The sequence below is a fragment of the Aphis gossypii genome, chromosome 3 (assembly GCF_020184175.1).
Source record: "Aphis gossypii isolate Hap1 chromosome 3, ASM2018417v2, whole genome shotgun sequence".
In the NCBI taxonomy this organism is placed as follows: Eukaryota; Metazoa; Arthropoda; class Insecta; order Hemiptera; family Aphididae; genus Aphis; species Aphis gossypii.
In genome coordinates, this window is record NC_065532.1 from 18036898 (window position 1) to 18053249 (window position 16352).

Sequence of the window (16352 nt, forward strand, 5' to 3'; positions counted from 1 at the left end):
TATTTTATTTATATACATAGAAGTATGTAATACGCTATATCAGTGTCGAGTGAGTATATTTTTATAAATATAATTATTTTTTTGATGGTGTTATTCGGTATATTTTTGCTCGCTAAAAAAGCTACTTTTGATCGGTTTCTTTTTATTCTTACATGGGAAGATATCCACATACCTAAATTCAATATATTTTTACGAGTGGCGATTAGTTCGGTTTGGGTTTTTCGGGCGATTTCGTTAGTGCTGTTTGCGGACGCTAAGGGAATCGGTGATAAATGTCGATTGTTATCAATAAGTAAGGTTATAAAAGTATAACTTATAATAACATATTATAAGCGAACCACGATGCGGGTAATACTTATTGCGCATATCCGGCCCAAGCTATATGGTACCTATATGGTTTTTAAATTCATATATACCTAGTACCTACCTAGGTACGTATGTTTTTAATATTCGTATATGATGTTATTAACAATGCGTTCGCTTTTCGGCCATTGCCGTCGGTATGCCTATACTATAACTTGTAAGATATTATAGTGTTCGTAAATTATATTATTATGGCGGACACGAATATTATTATACGAGAACGACAGACCCGCAGCAGCGGCGGCAGCAGCAGCAGACCGGTAATTATCATCCGGCAGTGCAGAATATTATAATGTGCAGTGTGCTGTGCCGTTGTGCCGAGCGGACGCGCGGGCCTCCGAGGAAACGGCCAAGACGAAGAAACGACGACCGTCGAGGCCACCGTACCATCTGAACCGTTACGGCAATGCCCACTCGTCGCCGTCTTAGTCCTGTAAGTCTCGATCGTATATATATATATATATATAAAAATACGTATGTACGTACTCTACCCGCGTTTTCTTCACACACAAGCACATATATACATACACACACATTAATCGCGAATATTATACTTCAAAGTCTGTGCTTGTACATCGCAGAAACAGTACGTCGTCGGCGATCGCTCGTTCACCATATAACGCATATAGTCGCCCGTCCGCATATTTTTTTCGTACATCTTCGCCGCCGTCATCATGTACATCGAGTGGCTGCGAAATGTAAGTCTTATTATAATATTATTATGTCATATACATAATTTTATGTATTCGATGTCTATATTATATTATACGGTATCGTTATTCGCATCGTAGTTATGTAGGTATCGATTCATATTTTGTATTATTGGTTGTACAGTATTCCTAATCGTGCGGGAATCTTACGATGAAACTCTAAGGGCCGTCAACCTGTTGATATACCCAATTGAATAAATATACAGTGATCGATCGTTTGATTGTTAAATTTTTTTTATCTAGCTCACTTGTTGCAAAAGGTTGATGACTCCTGCAGCAGTAGATGGTTCGATCGTTATTTATCACGGGCCATCCTATCTTGTGGCTTAGGATTTAAGGTTTACTGAACGATTTCACGAAAAAGGACTATTTTAAATCTTACTTGAATTCGAAAATAATCAAAAATGTCTAAATCTAAAGTAGAATATTTTATTTTTAAATATTTGGATAAACATATTTTTTGTTTAAGACGATTAAGATTATTCTTCTACTTTGTTAGTAGTATTGACTTAATGGTGTCTTCTAGTTATATGTTATACCTTGCTCTACCAATAACTACCCTTATTTATTCTTCTTTACATTGTTTGATACATTTGGACGGATTTCAGCTCATTCAGCTCCCCTTTTACAAAGAGTTAGTGGTTAAACAGGTGTTAGTGTAAAGTAAGCTGAGTAAATTATAAAAATATATAGAAAAATCATTTATTATTGTGAATTTTTTATTAAAATAATATTTAATTCTAACGTTAAAAAATATAAAAAAAAATTTTTATAATCTTTACGTGTTATTTCACTCGATAAAAATATGCCAATAATGTTCCAAATGAACTTCTGCTTTTTTTTTTTTAATTTAGGTGACTGAATTTTAATTTAATTTTTAATTTTTTTTGCGGGAGCCGTTTGGGAATTTCCCTGTTCGTCAAACTTTTTTTGACGGGAACTTTTTGAAAATAAACGAACAATAGACGGGAGCCTTTTAGGATCTAATGGTTTGGACAATATGAGCCTTGGATTTGATTAACTTCAAAACTTATTAGTGTGAGATATTTTTCTTTTATTGTTTTCTCCTTGAATAAATAGTAAGTAATATTAAATTGACTCATTTTTAAATAGATTGTTTTACTATAGAACAATAATTTTATTATTCTAAAAAAATAGATATTATTATCGTCAAGAAGTGATGTAGACAATTTAGCACTCGTTTATACTAATAATAATCCAATCAATAATTGATCATCATTATCTCGAGACTAGCGATGAATGAGGAAAGGATGAGTATCCCTTATGTCCAATACTGATCAATTATACCTAACTTAATTAATCAATGTCATTGTTTGGCTGTAGAAGGTATCGTTTTCATATACTATAAAGAACTATAAGAGACTATAAGAGCTAAAAGATTAAAAAACTTTAAGTATCTAGTGTATCTAAGCATAAATAAGAACTATTATTAAGTGTGGTCTATCTAACGAGAATAATATACCTTTTTAATAATGTCTTCAATAATTATGGGGATCATGTTTTTTGTACAAAAACATTATAAGTAAAAAAATTAAATGTTAAAATTATTGAATTATTTAAATAAATATTTAAGCGAATCTCGATACATACCTAGCTGATCGTCTGATCGTGTATATTAGTGGTATCGATTAATATATCACATGTACAGTTGACCGAATCTTCACGATCGATTTTTCCTAATACTGGCTTCGAAATTCAGTATTATATTATTATAGTTTTCGAAACGTTTATTCAACATTTTGTTTTAAAATGTTTGATTAGGTAAGTGCTAGTAGCAGGAATTAAGATAGGAATTGGACTACATAAAACATTAAATATATATGAGACACTTTCTTATATTTCGAGTTCAGTATTCAGGTAACTAAGTAGGTAAGTACTAAGTAACCGTATGAAAATAGCCGTTGACATTTGCGTCGTCCGAAATAAATACCGGTGTCTTTCGGTTAGTATAACTTACACACAAGTTATAATCCGTAGTTGGATTTGAAGTTTCTTTTGGACAAACTTCCGAACTTATAATGCGCTTTGTATTTATTTTGTTTTTACGACAAGACTCAGAAAAATGTTAAGAGTAATTTAGATCCTGACTTACCGAATGACATCCAGAATAATTATATATTATATTATATTGTATTATATATAATTGAATACCACATCCCTATAGCATAAATAAAGATGTTATTAAAGATTGGTTACTAAATATTTTCATTACTCAAATTGTATTATATACCTAATGTAATTCATCAAACATTCACCCCTAATTTTTATTCAATAGTAATGAATTTGTATAATTTTTTGATTTTTACTATTTTATTGGTATACATAAACATCATAATATCTATTATAATTTTTATATTTAAATATATTCTGTGGTGTTCTTTGGTGATAAAAATTTGATTTTTCGAACCAAATCTTTTTTATTACACATTATTGTTATGCAGATGATTATTTTTTGAAAATGATGTATCTAAATATTAAAATTAGGATCAGTAGGTAGTTTCTAAATTATTCAAATACATAAATTAAGGATATAAGAACAAATACGGAGTGTTCACGATTGGTGAATTATGCTGTAGAGTGTAGATGATATGAAATTAAGATAACGAATGATAAAATAATGTACCTAGTACTATTTTTCTTATTCTTTTTGTATGATAGAACATTCGCAATTCATCCGCTGCTCATATTAAATCGAGAACAATTTTATACGAGTTGAGTCCTAGATTGGATTTCTATATTATATTTATAGTAGTTCTTTAATAAAAATTTAACTATTTCAAATTATAAATTATTTGAAATAATATATAGTTTCAATAATCAATTATTTTTAGTTTATACTATAATATTAACTTATTCATACAAATTGCAATTATTTGCTATACATTAATATTAAAAGAAAATTAACTCTTTATAAATGTACAAAAAAATTAAGAGTGGTTCTTATTAATATATATATGCTGTATGCATAACTTAAGATATATCTACAAATTCAAAATGGCATACAAAATAAAAAATTTAAAAAAACAGGGTTAAAAATTCAAAAAATTAGAGTTTATATGAATATTATATTAAAGGAAAAAATGTGTATTATTTTACCAAAATATCTTGGTGAAAATATAAATTTGTCCTCCTCACAGTCTTTATAATCCTACTATTCACTTATTATTCTTTAGGTATTTATTTTGGCATATACATTTAACAATGAAAGTGGTGTTTATTGTATCTGTATTATGTAGTTATATAGATCTGATTGTGACTTGCGAGTGTAATATTCGAGATAAGATAGTAATGAAAATATATCAAGTTGTTTCAATACCTACACCATATTTTGAATTCTGAGTATAGACTGGTAAGATAATATTGGATATAAAATAATTGTTTTTCCTGTCTAAATGTATATCAAAAATCAACAGTATAATACTAATCGAAAAATAAATAGGTAACAAATGTATCAATATAAATATTAAATGAAATATCCTTATTCAGAATTTCCGTATTTAATGATTAAGCATTGAATGTTAAATTAACACATTTATTACAATGGCCTATTCAATTATAAGATTACCTACACTATAGTTGGTATACAGCAAAGCAACGTTCCCCATTTTTTCTTTAATATCTAAATACTGCATCTTAAAATTATTATTCAGATATAAATTTAAAATATATGATGTTTAACTGTGTAGATTTAGCTCGTGGCTATATTTTATCATATTTTATGCAAAGCGAATGCTGCTAAATTCAATGGTACTCGGACAGTGAATTTTACTGAAAAAAAATTTTGTCATTGTTCTTTCATTAAAACGGTTGAATGGATGTATGGGTTTGTGCAGAGACAGATTAATAACATTCTTTCAAATTTTTTTTTACATTTTCGATTTGAATATTTATTATTATTATAATAAAAAGTCTGCGTTTTGTTATAAATTAAAATACAGTTGTTCTTGACTGCAGGTGTAATATTGCGGAGTGTTTTTTTTATTTTATACATACTTTTACTGATGAAACGTATTTAAGTTTTTTTCATTGACTAAGTATAGATATAGACAACATTTTTCAATATCCGGTAAAAATGTCGTTCCTTGTTTTGAATGCGAAATCGGAATGGTCGTCATCATTATATATTCTATTATTTTTTATACTTAATATATTAGGTTTCTAATATAAATTAAAGATGATGGATAAAGATTAAACTTTTGTGCACTCAATAAATAAATGGAACCTAGATGTTATATTTTCAAAGTGTAGATGTTTATAAAAATATTTGCTTTTCATAATCCGTTTAGTCTGTACCAATACCACATAGTTTAATTTATATTATTAATAAAATTTTTATTATTATAAAAGATGTTTTATAATGTACGAGTAAGTAACATATAATATTGTGGAATAACAACTATTCCAAACTAACTAGTTTGCATACAATAAATAACATTGTTGACTTTAAAAACCCAACTTGGCTTTGAATTTTGTTTTATTTTAATCATCGACCATCCATTTGATGAATAGAAAATAGGCTATATATGTATATCAAACTGAAATTTCGAGACACTCGATTTTCAGACAGATTTTATCAATAGTAATCTGACGAAACACCTTCATGCTAGTCTTATATATTAGTTTACAATACTTTCTTTTAATACCTATATTAACTGCGAATTCTTAAAAAATAAACTATTAAAATAAAATATTGGTACAATGAAAACACGAACATTTTTTCGTTTTCGCATGTCAATTCCAACAGTTGACCTTTATAATTATAAAATACGCACGCAACAATTTATATTATATATAGGTACACAACGCAGATTGCAGATATAATATGATCGCATAAAACAACTACACCAAAAACAATAATCAAGAACGTTCGCAGTTCAATTAAAACTATTTGTTATCATTAACTCCGTTGCTCTGAACGCTTTTAACGCCATAATTATTAATTACCAATATAATATAATAAATTCAACTTTACGTCAATACAGATACCGTGTTGAGCAGTCAATATGATATTATATATAAGGCATCTACTTCTTTATTTATTTCATATGGGGAAAAATCTATTTACAAAATATAATGGGAAAATTTTTTAGCATTTTAATTTTTAAAAATAATAATAATAATAATAATAATAATAATAATGATATACTGATACATTTTAATCAACAATTAGTCATTGTTTAGTATTTTAAATATAATAAGTAAAAACATTGATTTTACAATAGAAGATATAAATATTTAGCATGGAATAATTTATTTATTGGTAATACATTTATAATTATATTTTATTAACCGTTTATCATCCGTCCTATAACCTTACTCTATTAAACATGCACACTAAACATTTATATATTAGGTACCTATTACTGTGAAATAATCGAATTATATATGTCCCTACTTTGTAGCAATAGGTATACAATATAAATACTTTCGTATATTATTCAATTATTTTTTATGGTGTCTGTGATCCGTGTAGATTATTATTACAATTACGATAGAAAATTTAATATTATCAATTTTGGAAACTGAAAAACAATGTCGTTGGATGTTTCATTGTAATATTGACACCGATCGGGCAATACACCATTTTAATTTGTAATTTGTATTCGTTTCAATAACTATTGCTCTGATATTAATCGAGTAGTATATCATATAAATCGTACTGCCTCTCTAAGTTCTCTTATGTGCATGATCATAATCATTATTACTGATAAACAAAATCATATCAAAAAATGTGTCGTGTTCAGTTCGCGGATTGCGCTAGGCCACCGCGTTGTTGCTGCAGGCGTCATTAATCCTTAAATGAAACAAAACTCAAGTCCGTTGCGATTTACGAACCACTTCAAGGACGAAAGCATTGTCTTTTCGTAAATTTTCTAAAAAAAATATAAACAAATAGGAAATTGCCCAACAATTAGAGACGAAACAATGAGGTGAAATATTCGGACAGTAATCTTTGAACCGGATCGGGTCATTGTCGCGTACGGACGATATTATATATTATATTATGCGTGTGGCGTGTGTCTAGCATATTAATATGTCACGAACCTTGTGATGGTTAACTATAACAACGTGGCTAATATTATATTATTACTATAATCGTGATTACCCAGTCTTGTACCATTGCCACGGTTTATAGCCGATCGTTACTAATTTATTTCGCCGTACGTAATATCGCAATAATATCAGATAGGGTACCTCCTGTCAGTTGTATTAATCGCAATAATTTAATAATATTATTACGTTATGAACTAAAATTGTGTCGATGATAATGCTAATAATAATCGATTGTGTGGAGATTTGCGCCCAAGTAGCGTTGATTCGCGTTTAAATTGGCCACTAAGCAGAATAATCTGCAGATGTCTTCAGTTTCGTGAATTGTTCGTTGAATCTCGTCATTAACAACGACGAACTGCAATTTCATTTTTATGCTATTTTTTTTTTTATCTACACAGTCGCACAATTATAATTTGCAGCAATATTGCAACCACCGCATTGTTTCGTTATAAATATTTAACAGTACGTCGCGGCGTAAAGACATTGTTTCAATTGTAAGGTTGTCTGAGATAATTATAAACCAATCAATATGCAAAGTCAAAATTTTGAGTGAGCGTCACTATATTATAATAAATACGTTATAAAGTTAGCTTATGAGTCTGTGTGTTTGTATTAGTCCCGAAAAATTACGCTTTAACGGTAATTTCCTTTTTACGAATATATTAAGTTTTGCGCTGTGGATTTAATGAATTCGAAAAACACCGACGGAAATGTGTAATAAGTACCTAATATAACTCTCCGGGAACTACTATTATTATTTTTAAATAATAAACTACAGCAGACGCTTTAAAAGTGTCCTGTAGACTGTAGTTTAATCAATATCACCAACGAATAAATGGGTCAATAGCACTGCATTGTCTGCATTTATATTGCACCGTATATTAATTATAATTAATGTCATCCATACTTTGAAATTCGGGAAGTGGGAACAAACTAAATTGATTATCAAGATAAAAAGGTTTGATAAGAAAAACTTTGTAGTATTCTATTATTGATTCTTTTTGTTTTAAAAAGACATAATTTTATTATTATTTTAATGATGTATTATTATAGTTTATGTATATATTTTTAAATTATTTGAGCACAAATTCCATTAGATTGTACCTACGAGTATTTGTCTATGTTATACCCGATAGATGTATTAGCTATATTATAGTTATGATTTTGTTCAATAATATAATATCTAATTTATTTGCCCTTTTTTACTAATTATCATACTATCCAAAGCGATTGTGATGTTTGTCCCTATTGTGATATCGATGGCGCCAAGACTATATTTTTCTAGGTTTTTAGGGGAATATGAACATAATATATTTTGATATTATACGCTTCGAACTTCGATGGTTTTATAAAATATTACAATAACTTGTTATTTGAGTTAATAGTTACATTTCAAAACTGGAGGTACAGTTTTAAATATTTTTCATTCGATCTACGAATTAAAATGCGTATACGAATAAGTAATAAGTAATTTAATAATGCGCCACTATAAATGAAACAACGATTGCCTAACTTACTTTTTCACATCTATAAGAATAATTAGTCATTTTTTATATAATGGATAATAAAAATATATTTATTAACAATTTATAATGTTATATTTGTGCGATATTATGTATATCTAATTATAGGCGGAAAAGAATAAATATTTTTTCACGAACGCTGAAAATTCTTTATTAAATGTATGATAACAACTATAATATCATTATTCATAAGGTATCGCATAAAAGTTGAAAAAATATAAAATTGGTTGAGCAGTATATTGCAAAGACTAAAATTAAAAATGTACTATATAATAATAAATATTTTTCTGTTATTTAAGTATACAATGTTGCAATCCAAGGACATGGATATGGCTTTGTGTAAATATTATTAATATATCCATGTTGGATATAATTGAAGAAAAGTTATTTATCTTTAAAGAGTATAATATTACAACCTGAAAGAAAACTGCGTAGATGATATGCATTTAAAATTAAATAAATAATTACTTACGTAACTTATATTTACATTTTTATGAAGTAAAATTAATGATAAAAAATGGTACCAGAAATATAATATTTATATCGTTAAGAATTTAAAAATAAACAGATGAATATAATTACAAATTTAAGAAAACAAAGTAACATTTTAATTTACTGAACGTGATATGAATAAATAAGAATTTGCTTAGTATTTTTTATAACATAATAAGTATATAGTATTAAATTTTAATATTTTAATATTAAAATATGTAAAATTATAAGATTATGAAGTAGGTTATGCACGGGTATGAGAAGCATTAGTAAATTCGTAATTTGGAGATAGAAACGCTTAAGTAACTTAAATTTTTTTCAAATATTACAGATATTAAAATTATTCAATATGACTATGATTATTATTGTTCATGATTAAATAAAAGTACTTATAAATCGAAATCATCAATTCCCTTTCAGAGGTCGAGTGTTCTACACTTGTAAACCTACTCGTTTTTTACGTAATTTCGAATCATATGCATCTGAAATTATTTTTATATTATTAAGTACCTACTTATAATTATATTATTTTTATGATTAATCTTTGGAGGTATATCAATTTCTGGAATATTTATTAGTAACTAACTAATGTGATTTTATTTAAAATTTTAATATTATACTTTCGAGTATAAGATAATGTATATAATATAGTATTTCTAATCTTTATTTTGAACATTAAAAAACCATTAAAATAAGTTGACGTAAAAATATTAATTAACGTTGAATTATTATCATATTTTACAGAGTTCGTGGTATGTGGTCAAGTGTGTATTGTTGCTGCAACTTATATACAAAACGACTGGGGCAGGATGTTCGGTGGATCATGGCAGTGGGATGAATTATCCAACTACCACTGCCAGCGGAACATGGACAACCCGTGGTGGGATATCTTCTTATGGCTGGGACAGCCGACAACCTATAGATCCGTGTAGTCGTTGTACAAATGTCCCTCCACCATTGCCCGGATCTCAGTACACTACACAATCACACGATAATGGAATGTACAGTGTAAACGACCGTATTAGTGTCAGCGGTTACATGTCAGACAATCGGGTTTCTGTGAGCGGTTACATGACGGATAATCGGGGTACTGCGGGTATGCATGGTTCGGATAATAGGTACTCCGGTTATGGTTCCGATAACCGAGGTAATGGTTATGGCAATGACAACCGTGGTCACACTAACAATCGGCCCAATGGTTTTAGCTCGATCGGTCATGTTACTGGCAACGGTTATATGCCAAGTTCAAATTACGCTGGTAATAGTCACGTTACTGATAATCACGTTCAAATTTACAATACTCATAACGTAGACAATCAAATGAAAAATCCTAATTACCGAGGTAATGGTTACGACAATTTAAGTCCCGAATGGGAACGAAGACATAACAACAAAAAAGTCAGCGTTATTAGTGGCAGTGGTGGTTATGGAAGTGATATTGGCAGTGGTGGCGGTGGCAGCTATGGAGGTGTTATAGGAGTGGGCGGTGGCTATGGAGAGGGTACCAGTGGAGGCGATAGCTATGGACATGGTTCTGGTAGTGCAGGAAATGGTGGTAATGGATATTATCAAGGAATGTCATATCCTGTTCCCAATATTCCTGACAGACATGGAACACACATGCAGAGCAATTATCACAGACCGTCCAACGATCGGTGGAATATCAAAGGAGCATATCCAGTGAAAGTAGAATCAGGATATTGGCAAAGTCAACCACCTAAAGACATCGGCTGGGACGAGGCCAGCAAGAAAGTGGGAGTGATAGCCGGATGGATTGGTGGACCTAAAAAATATGAGTCAAGCAAACCTTCAACGGCATACGGTTCGCATCAGTTGAATGACAAAGATGACAACGATTACTACAACAAGGGAACCGGTTACGAAAATAATTGGGACCGAAAGAAACCTTATATGGGTTGGGGAGGTTCTGGGTCGTACGAGGTCGTCAAAATGAACAATGGTTACAAATACATTGATAGAAATAGCAACAGCGAGTATGGTTCTTCTTACGGAAATGGTTATGGTTACGGAGGACAGAGTTACAATAACAAACCAAGTCAAGATTACGGATTGAAACCGATGAATGTCGATCATGGCAGACCTTACGACTATGGAACATTGCACGGTCATGATAAACCAAAAAATGATTACGGTAAACCCACACATAACTACGGTACTACCAATTCGCAAGACTACGGTACTCCAACCACTCACGATTACGGTTCTAGTCCACATATTAATTTACAGAGTACACCACGTCCAATTGGGTTCGAAGTTACGACCCTGAGACCTCCAGCATGGGATTCTCAGAAACCTGGATATCCTGTGATAGCCTCTAGGCCCACTCAACATTGGGGTGAAAATTCGTTTGGTGAACAATTAAGCAGTGTAGTTAGTGGTTCGATGGGTTATGACAGACCCGGTGGAAACAGTCTTGCAAGACCAGTTGATTATGGTTCTTCGAGACCAGATAGTTACGGAGCTCAGAGGCCGGTCGATTATGGTTCTTCGAGACCAGACAGTTACGGAACTCAGAGACCGGTTGATTATGGTTCTTCAAGACCAGACGGTTACGGAACTCAGAGACCGGTTGATTATGGTTCTTCGAGACCAGATAGTTACGGAGCTCAGAGGCCGGTCGATTATGGTTCGTCGAGACCAGATAGCTATGGAACTCAGAGACCGGAAAATTATGGATCTTCTCGTCCGGGTGGATATGGAAGTTCTCGTCCAGATGGGTATGGATCATCTAGACCAGGTAGTGTAGGAGAAACATCAGACTATGGATCCTTCAGACCGTACGCGGGATCCATGAACAATATGGTATCAGATTACGGTTCCCAAAAACAGGAGTTTGATAAATTCAGCGGTTATGCAGATAACGACGATGGTAGACCGCAAATGAATAACAGACCGGGATACAACAATGAAAGGCCTTTCATGAATGGAAACGAAGTTTATGGTTCACAACAGCAGACGGGTTCAGGATATGGAAAAGGATACGCATCGAATTGGGACTATTATTCTAATTCCATGAGGTAATAATAAACAATAATCTTTAGGATTTCTATAGAGTTAGATATGAGTGTGGCCACCACTTTTTATTCAATATTTAAATATGTCTTTGTTACAGTAAAATATAATGAGTACCTAACCCTAACGTATATACTCCGGACTATATCAGCTACTTTGCAGATATAGCTCACAAAATTGGTGTAAACATTTGATTCTTATAGAATTATCGTGTGTCACTTGTTACAGATCCCGTACTGATAAAATAAACACTTGATATAGTGTTTCGTAATCCATATGAACTTTGAAGTTGTAATTATTGTTTTGATTCAGATTATGTTTTTTTTTATTGATATTTTTTAATTTTGGTGTTTGTTATGGTAAATAATTAACATGGTAGATACGAATAGATGTCAGAAACGATAACCTACGTAAAATATTATTATTACGGCGAGTGTTATTCAAATATGTACTATTTCCCCTTGACTTGATTCCGATATGTGTATACAGTATACACTTGCAAGGTTTCTGGTATTCTTAAAACTATAATAATATATTTTTTCATTATTTTTATTGTTTTTTATTTTTATTTTTTTTTTATCAAATACGAGATTCTTCGCGTAACATAAACAATAAAGGTTGAACAACCAACATCGGTCGGCAACCCGAAAGGTCAACTTATAACACGTGTGTATCATCAGACCAGCGGACCGTTAAATTTATGCGAGACAACAGGATAGTTATATTAAATCGAAACCTGCAGAACCTTGAAATTATTATTAATTGTTCGGATGAATTGTTTTTTTGAAACATTCGTAATGTAAACGCGTGATTTAATTTTCAAAGAACTATTAAAATTAATAAAGATAACGTGTGGTGTTGGAGCTGTATCGGGTCTAGAAGTAATTAAATGTCTGATTGAATTGATTCATGTAATGTTTTTTGTAGTTAATGCGACTTGATTTTTTTTCATATACTATTAAGTATTTATAAATTTATTAAAATAATTTATAGTTTTAAATCACCTAGGTACTGTAATTTAATAACGCATAATTTAAAACAATGATACACCAAATTCTATATCAGAATTTCTATTTATAATTAATAGTTTATACAAATGGAAAACTTTGTTTTTCATTATTCATATTATTTAACATTTTATTTCATTAGTTGTAAAATGTACAATGATGTAGATTGTAGAATGTAGATAATACTAATTTTGTTGTACGAATCATAAATGTTACATTGTTACAATATAAGTCATAGAAATAATCTTCACGTAAAAATCGCAAAATACGGGTATAGATATTAGATACTAAGTAGTAAATACACTACCCACCTGACGAATGACGATTCTATACTTATCTCTTGTATCATAGATTAAAACGTATAGGATCACTTACAAACTATAATAATATTATACAGTATATATTAATTGTTATGTCAATTTAAATCGCATTATATGATAAAGAAAAAAAAATTATTTATTGCCACGTAAAAAAAAAAAATGTATTTTTTAAATTTAAACTCAAATATATTTAATAATTAAATATTTAAAAGAAATGTATAAGTATAAAACTGTTGTAATAATAATAATGTACAGTTTAAGTCTCTACAGTTTTTTTGTAAAATCATTCTTTTAAGAGTTATAATTAATTATATTAAAAAAATAACGATTTTGAAGATTTTTTTGTTATTAAAACTTTAGAGCTTTTGCGACAAGGGTTAAAGTTAATCATTTTGTCCAAAAAATTTTTCTCATGGCTTTTTTAAGTAATAGAACTGATTTGAGGGCGGTAACTTGAACATTTTGGAATTTTTTTTTACTTCATCTATACCAGAGGACCACCCTAATGTACATCGTATATTATATCAAATTACAGTGTACTCTCGATTATCCGCGGAATAGAGCAGCAGGGCATCCACAGATAATCCGCGAATAATGACTTGTTTTTATCATTAAACGTATCAACAATAATTATTAAAAAGTATTAATAATAAACAAGCGTATTGTATTATACGTCGTTATCGAGTAATCGGCTATTACAGCCTAATTAAACCGATAATTATGTATAAATGTATAATGTAAAGATATATATTATATATTCTTGTACATAATAATAATTAATTATATGTATGTAGATCATTCCGTGGAAGGCAACGGATAATCCGCAACGCGGATAATCGAGAGTACACTATAGCCGTATAAAATTCTACAAAAATATTGGCCCTAGAATTAAAATAATTTTGTGATGTATTAAAACCTCGATGGTCACCAATCCTCTGATTTTAAGTTACAATTGTGGAGTTGGATAATTATATAGGATTTAGCCGTTCGACGTCGGCATATTATCATTATTATTATTTTTTTACACTTACCGATGGCAACGTGCTTAGCTTAATAAAAATCCTAAACACAGTATCTATACTGTGTGCAATAATTCTAATCGTAGTTTTTTGTTCGCGCTATAGGGGACAGTCCAGCAACGGATGGAACGACCAGCAGCGAGAATACTTACAGAGGAGACCGGATGGCGATGTTTTGCAGTCCGGTTCGAGCTTCAGGCCCTCCGAGTCCACTCCTCTACATTACAACGGGCACAGTGGGATCGGTGCATCGACCGACAACGGTTTCCTGTACAGAAGTCCGTCGACAATTATCGGCTCGTCTACAACTCCTATGCCGACTACTAATAATTCATAATCGTTTTCGTATTAATCATAATTTGATCACTATGGATTTATAACTATTCTTTATTTTCATCGCGTACATTGCTATCTAAACCGTGCAATACCTTCCTAGTGCTGATTGGATGATTAATATTATAATTAAGTGTATTTAGTAACGATTAAATTAAAAAGAATGTTTTCAACATCTTTTTATTTTTAAATTTCCTAGGGTGATATTATAATATATGATTAGTTACAATTTATTATTAATTATCATCTACGTAACGTGTACAAATCTATAACTATTTAATAAACAATACAATTATATTATATGTATATGTTTATATTATGTTATAATATATTATATTATTATAATATATAATAATATACAATATATAATTTATGTACTAGGTGATTTGAAATAAATATCACAGCCATTTTATCATATTATGAATATATAAAATAGAGTAAAATATATTATACTTAAGTTATTTGATTTAGAAAAATAATTTTTTAATAACATCATTTGAAATTTTTTTATTTTTTACATTCTTTTAATGGTAAACTTATAACATTTTTGTGACAGAAATATATAATTAAAGCGATTTAAAATTTTAATTAATAATATATAAAGGTAGATACACTACTAAATATTAGTAGACTTATCTGCTCAGTGGCGTAATTTGGAATCGGTTGTGGGGTGGGATGGGATATAAGTTTATATTATAGTTATATTGGGGCTATGCCCCCCACACCCCCTTGGCCATTAAATCTCATATATTACAATATTATATTAATTTATTATTATAAATTAAATAAGATGAATGGTATAATAATGGGTTTCAAAGACAATAAAGTAAACAATAAAATACATTTTTTATAAATTATAATAGTAACTAAATTTTTCTTTTTGTTTTTTTCTCCAAAAAGACGTCTTGGGGGGGGGGATATATCCTCATATCTTCGCAATAATTACGCCACTGTATTTGCTGGTCTTAACTTAAAGTATTCTCGGCTAATGAATTGTCTACTTGTTCAAAATTTGATTTTTATAAGACCACATACTTCGAATAAGATTCTACTTAGAATGTGAAATTAAAAGTACGCGCTATTAAAAAAAAAGAGAGAAAAATTATAATGATTAAAATCCGTAAATAATATTATATTTATAATTATATTTTTTCAATAAATATTGTTTTGTTACAATTCAAAACAATGTAAAAAAAAAAATATTTATAATACTACATATAAAATAACTGTAACATATATTTTCAATCACTTGGTATATATAAATAATACATACTATTTTAAATATACATATTACATAGGTTATTAAAACTAAATTTAAGTTCATTAAATATTTATCCATGCAATCAGATCGATTTATGTTTACTTAATATTATTATTCTAACTTTTAAGAGCTACTATGAATGTTTCTTATCTATAATTTGTGTAAGTAAAATATTTAGGTACTATATTTATGTATAATATTATTATAAATCGTATA

General features: G+C 29.6%; 1 protein-coding gene across 1 annotated transcript; it reads left to right on the plus strand.

Moving 5' to 3' along the window:
- Positions 1 to 855: 855 nt before the first annotated feature.
- Positions 856 to 15758, plus strand: LOC114125437 (pro-resilin-like). Its single transcript, XM_050203973.1, has 3 exons — positions 856 to 1061; positions 9908 to 12201; positions 14648 to 15758. The coding sequence occupies exons 1-3, from the start codon at positions 1038 to 1040 to the stop codon at positions 14877 to 14879; spliced, it is 2550 nt and encodes an 849-aa protein (XP_050059930.1). The 5' UTR covers positions 856 to 1037; the 3' UTR covers positions 14880 to 15758.
- The last annotated feature ends 594 nt before the right edge of the window (positions 15759 to 16352 follow it).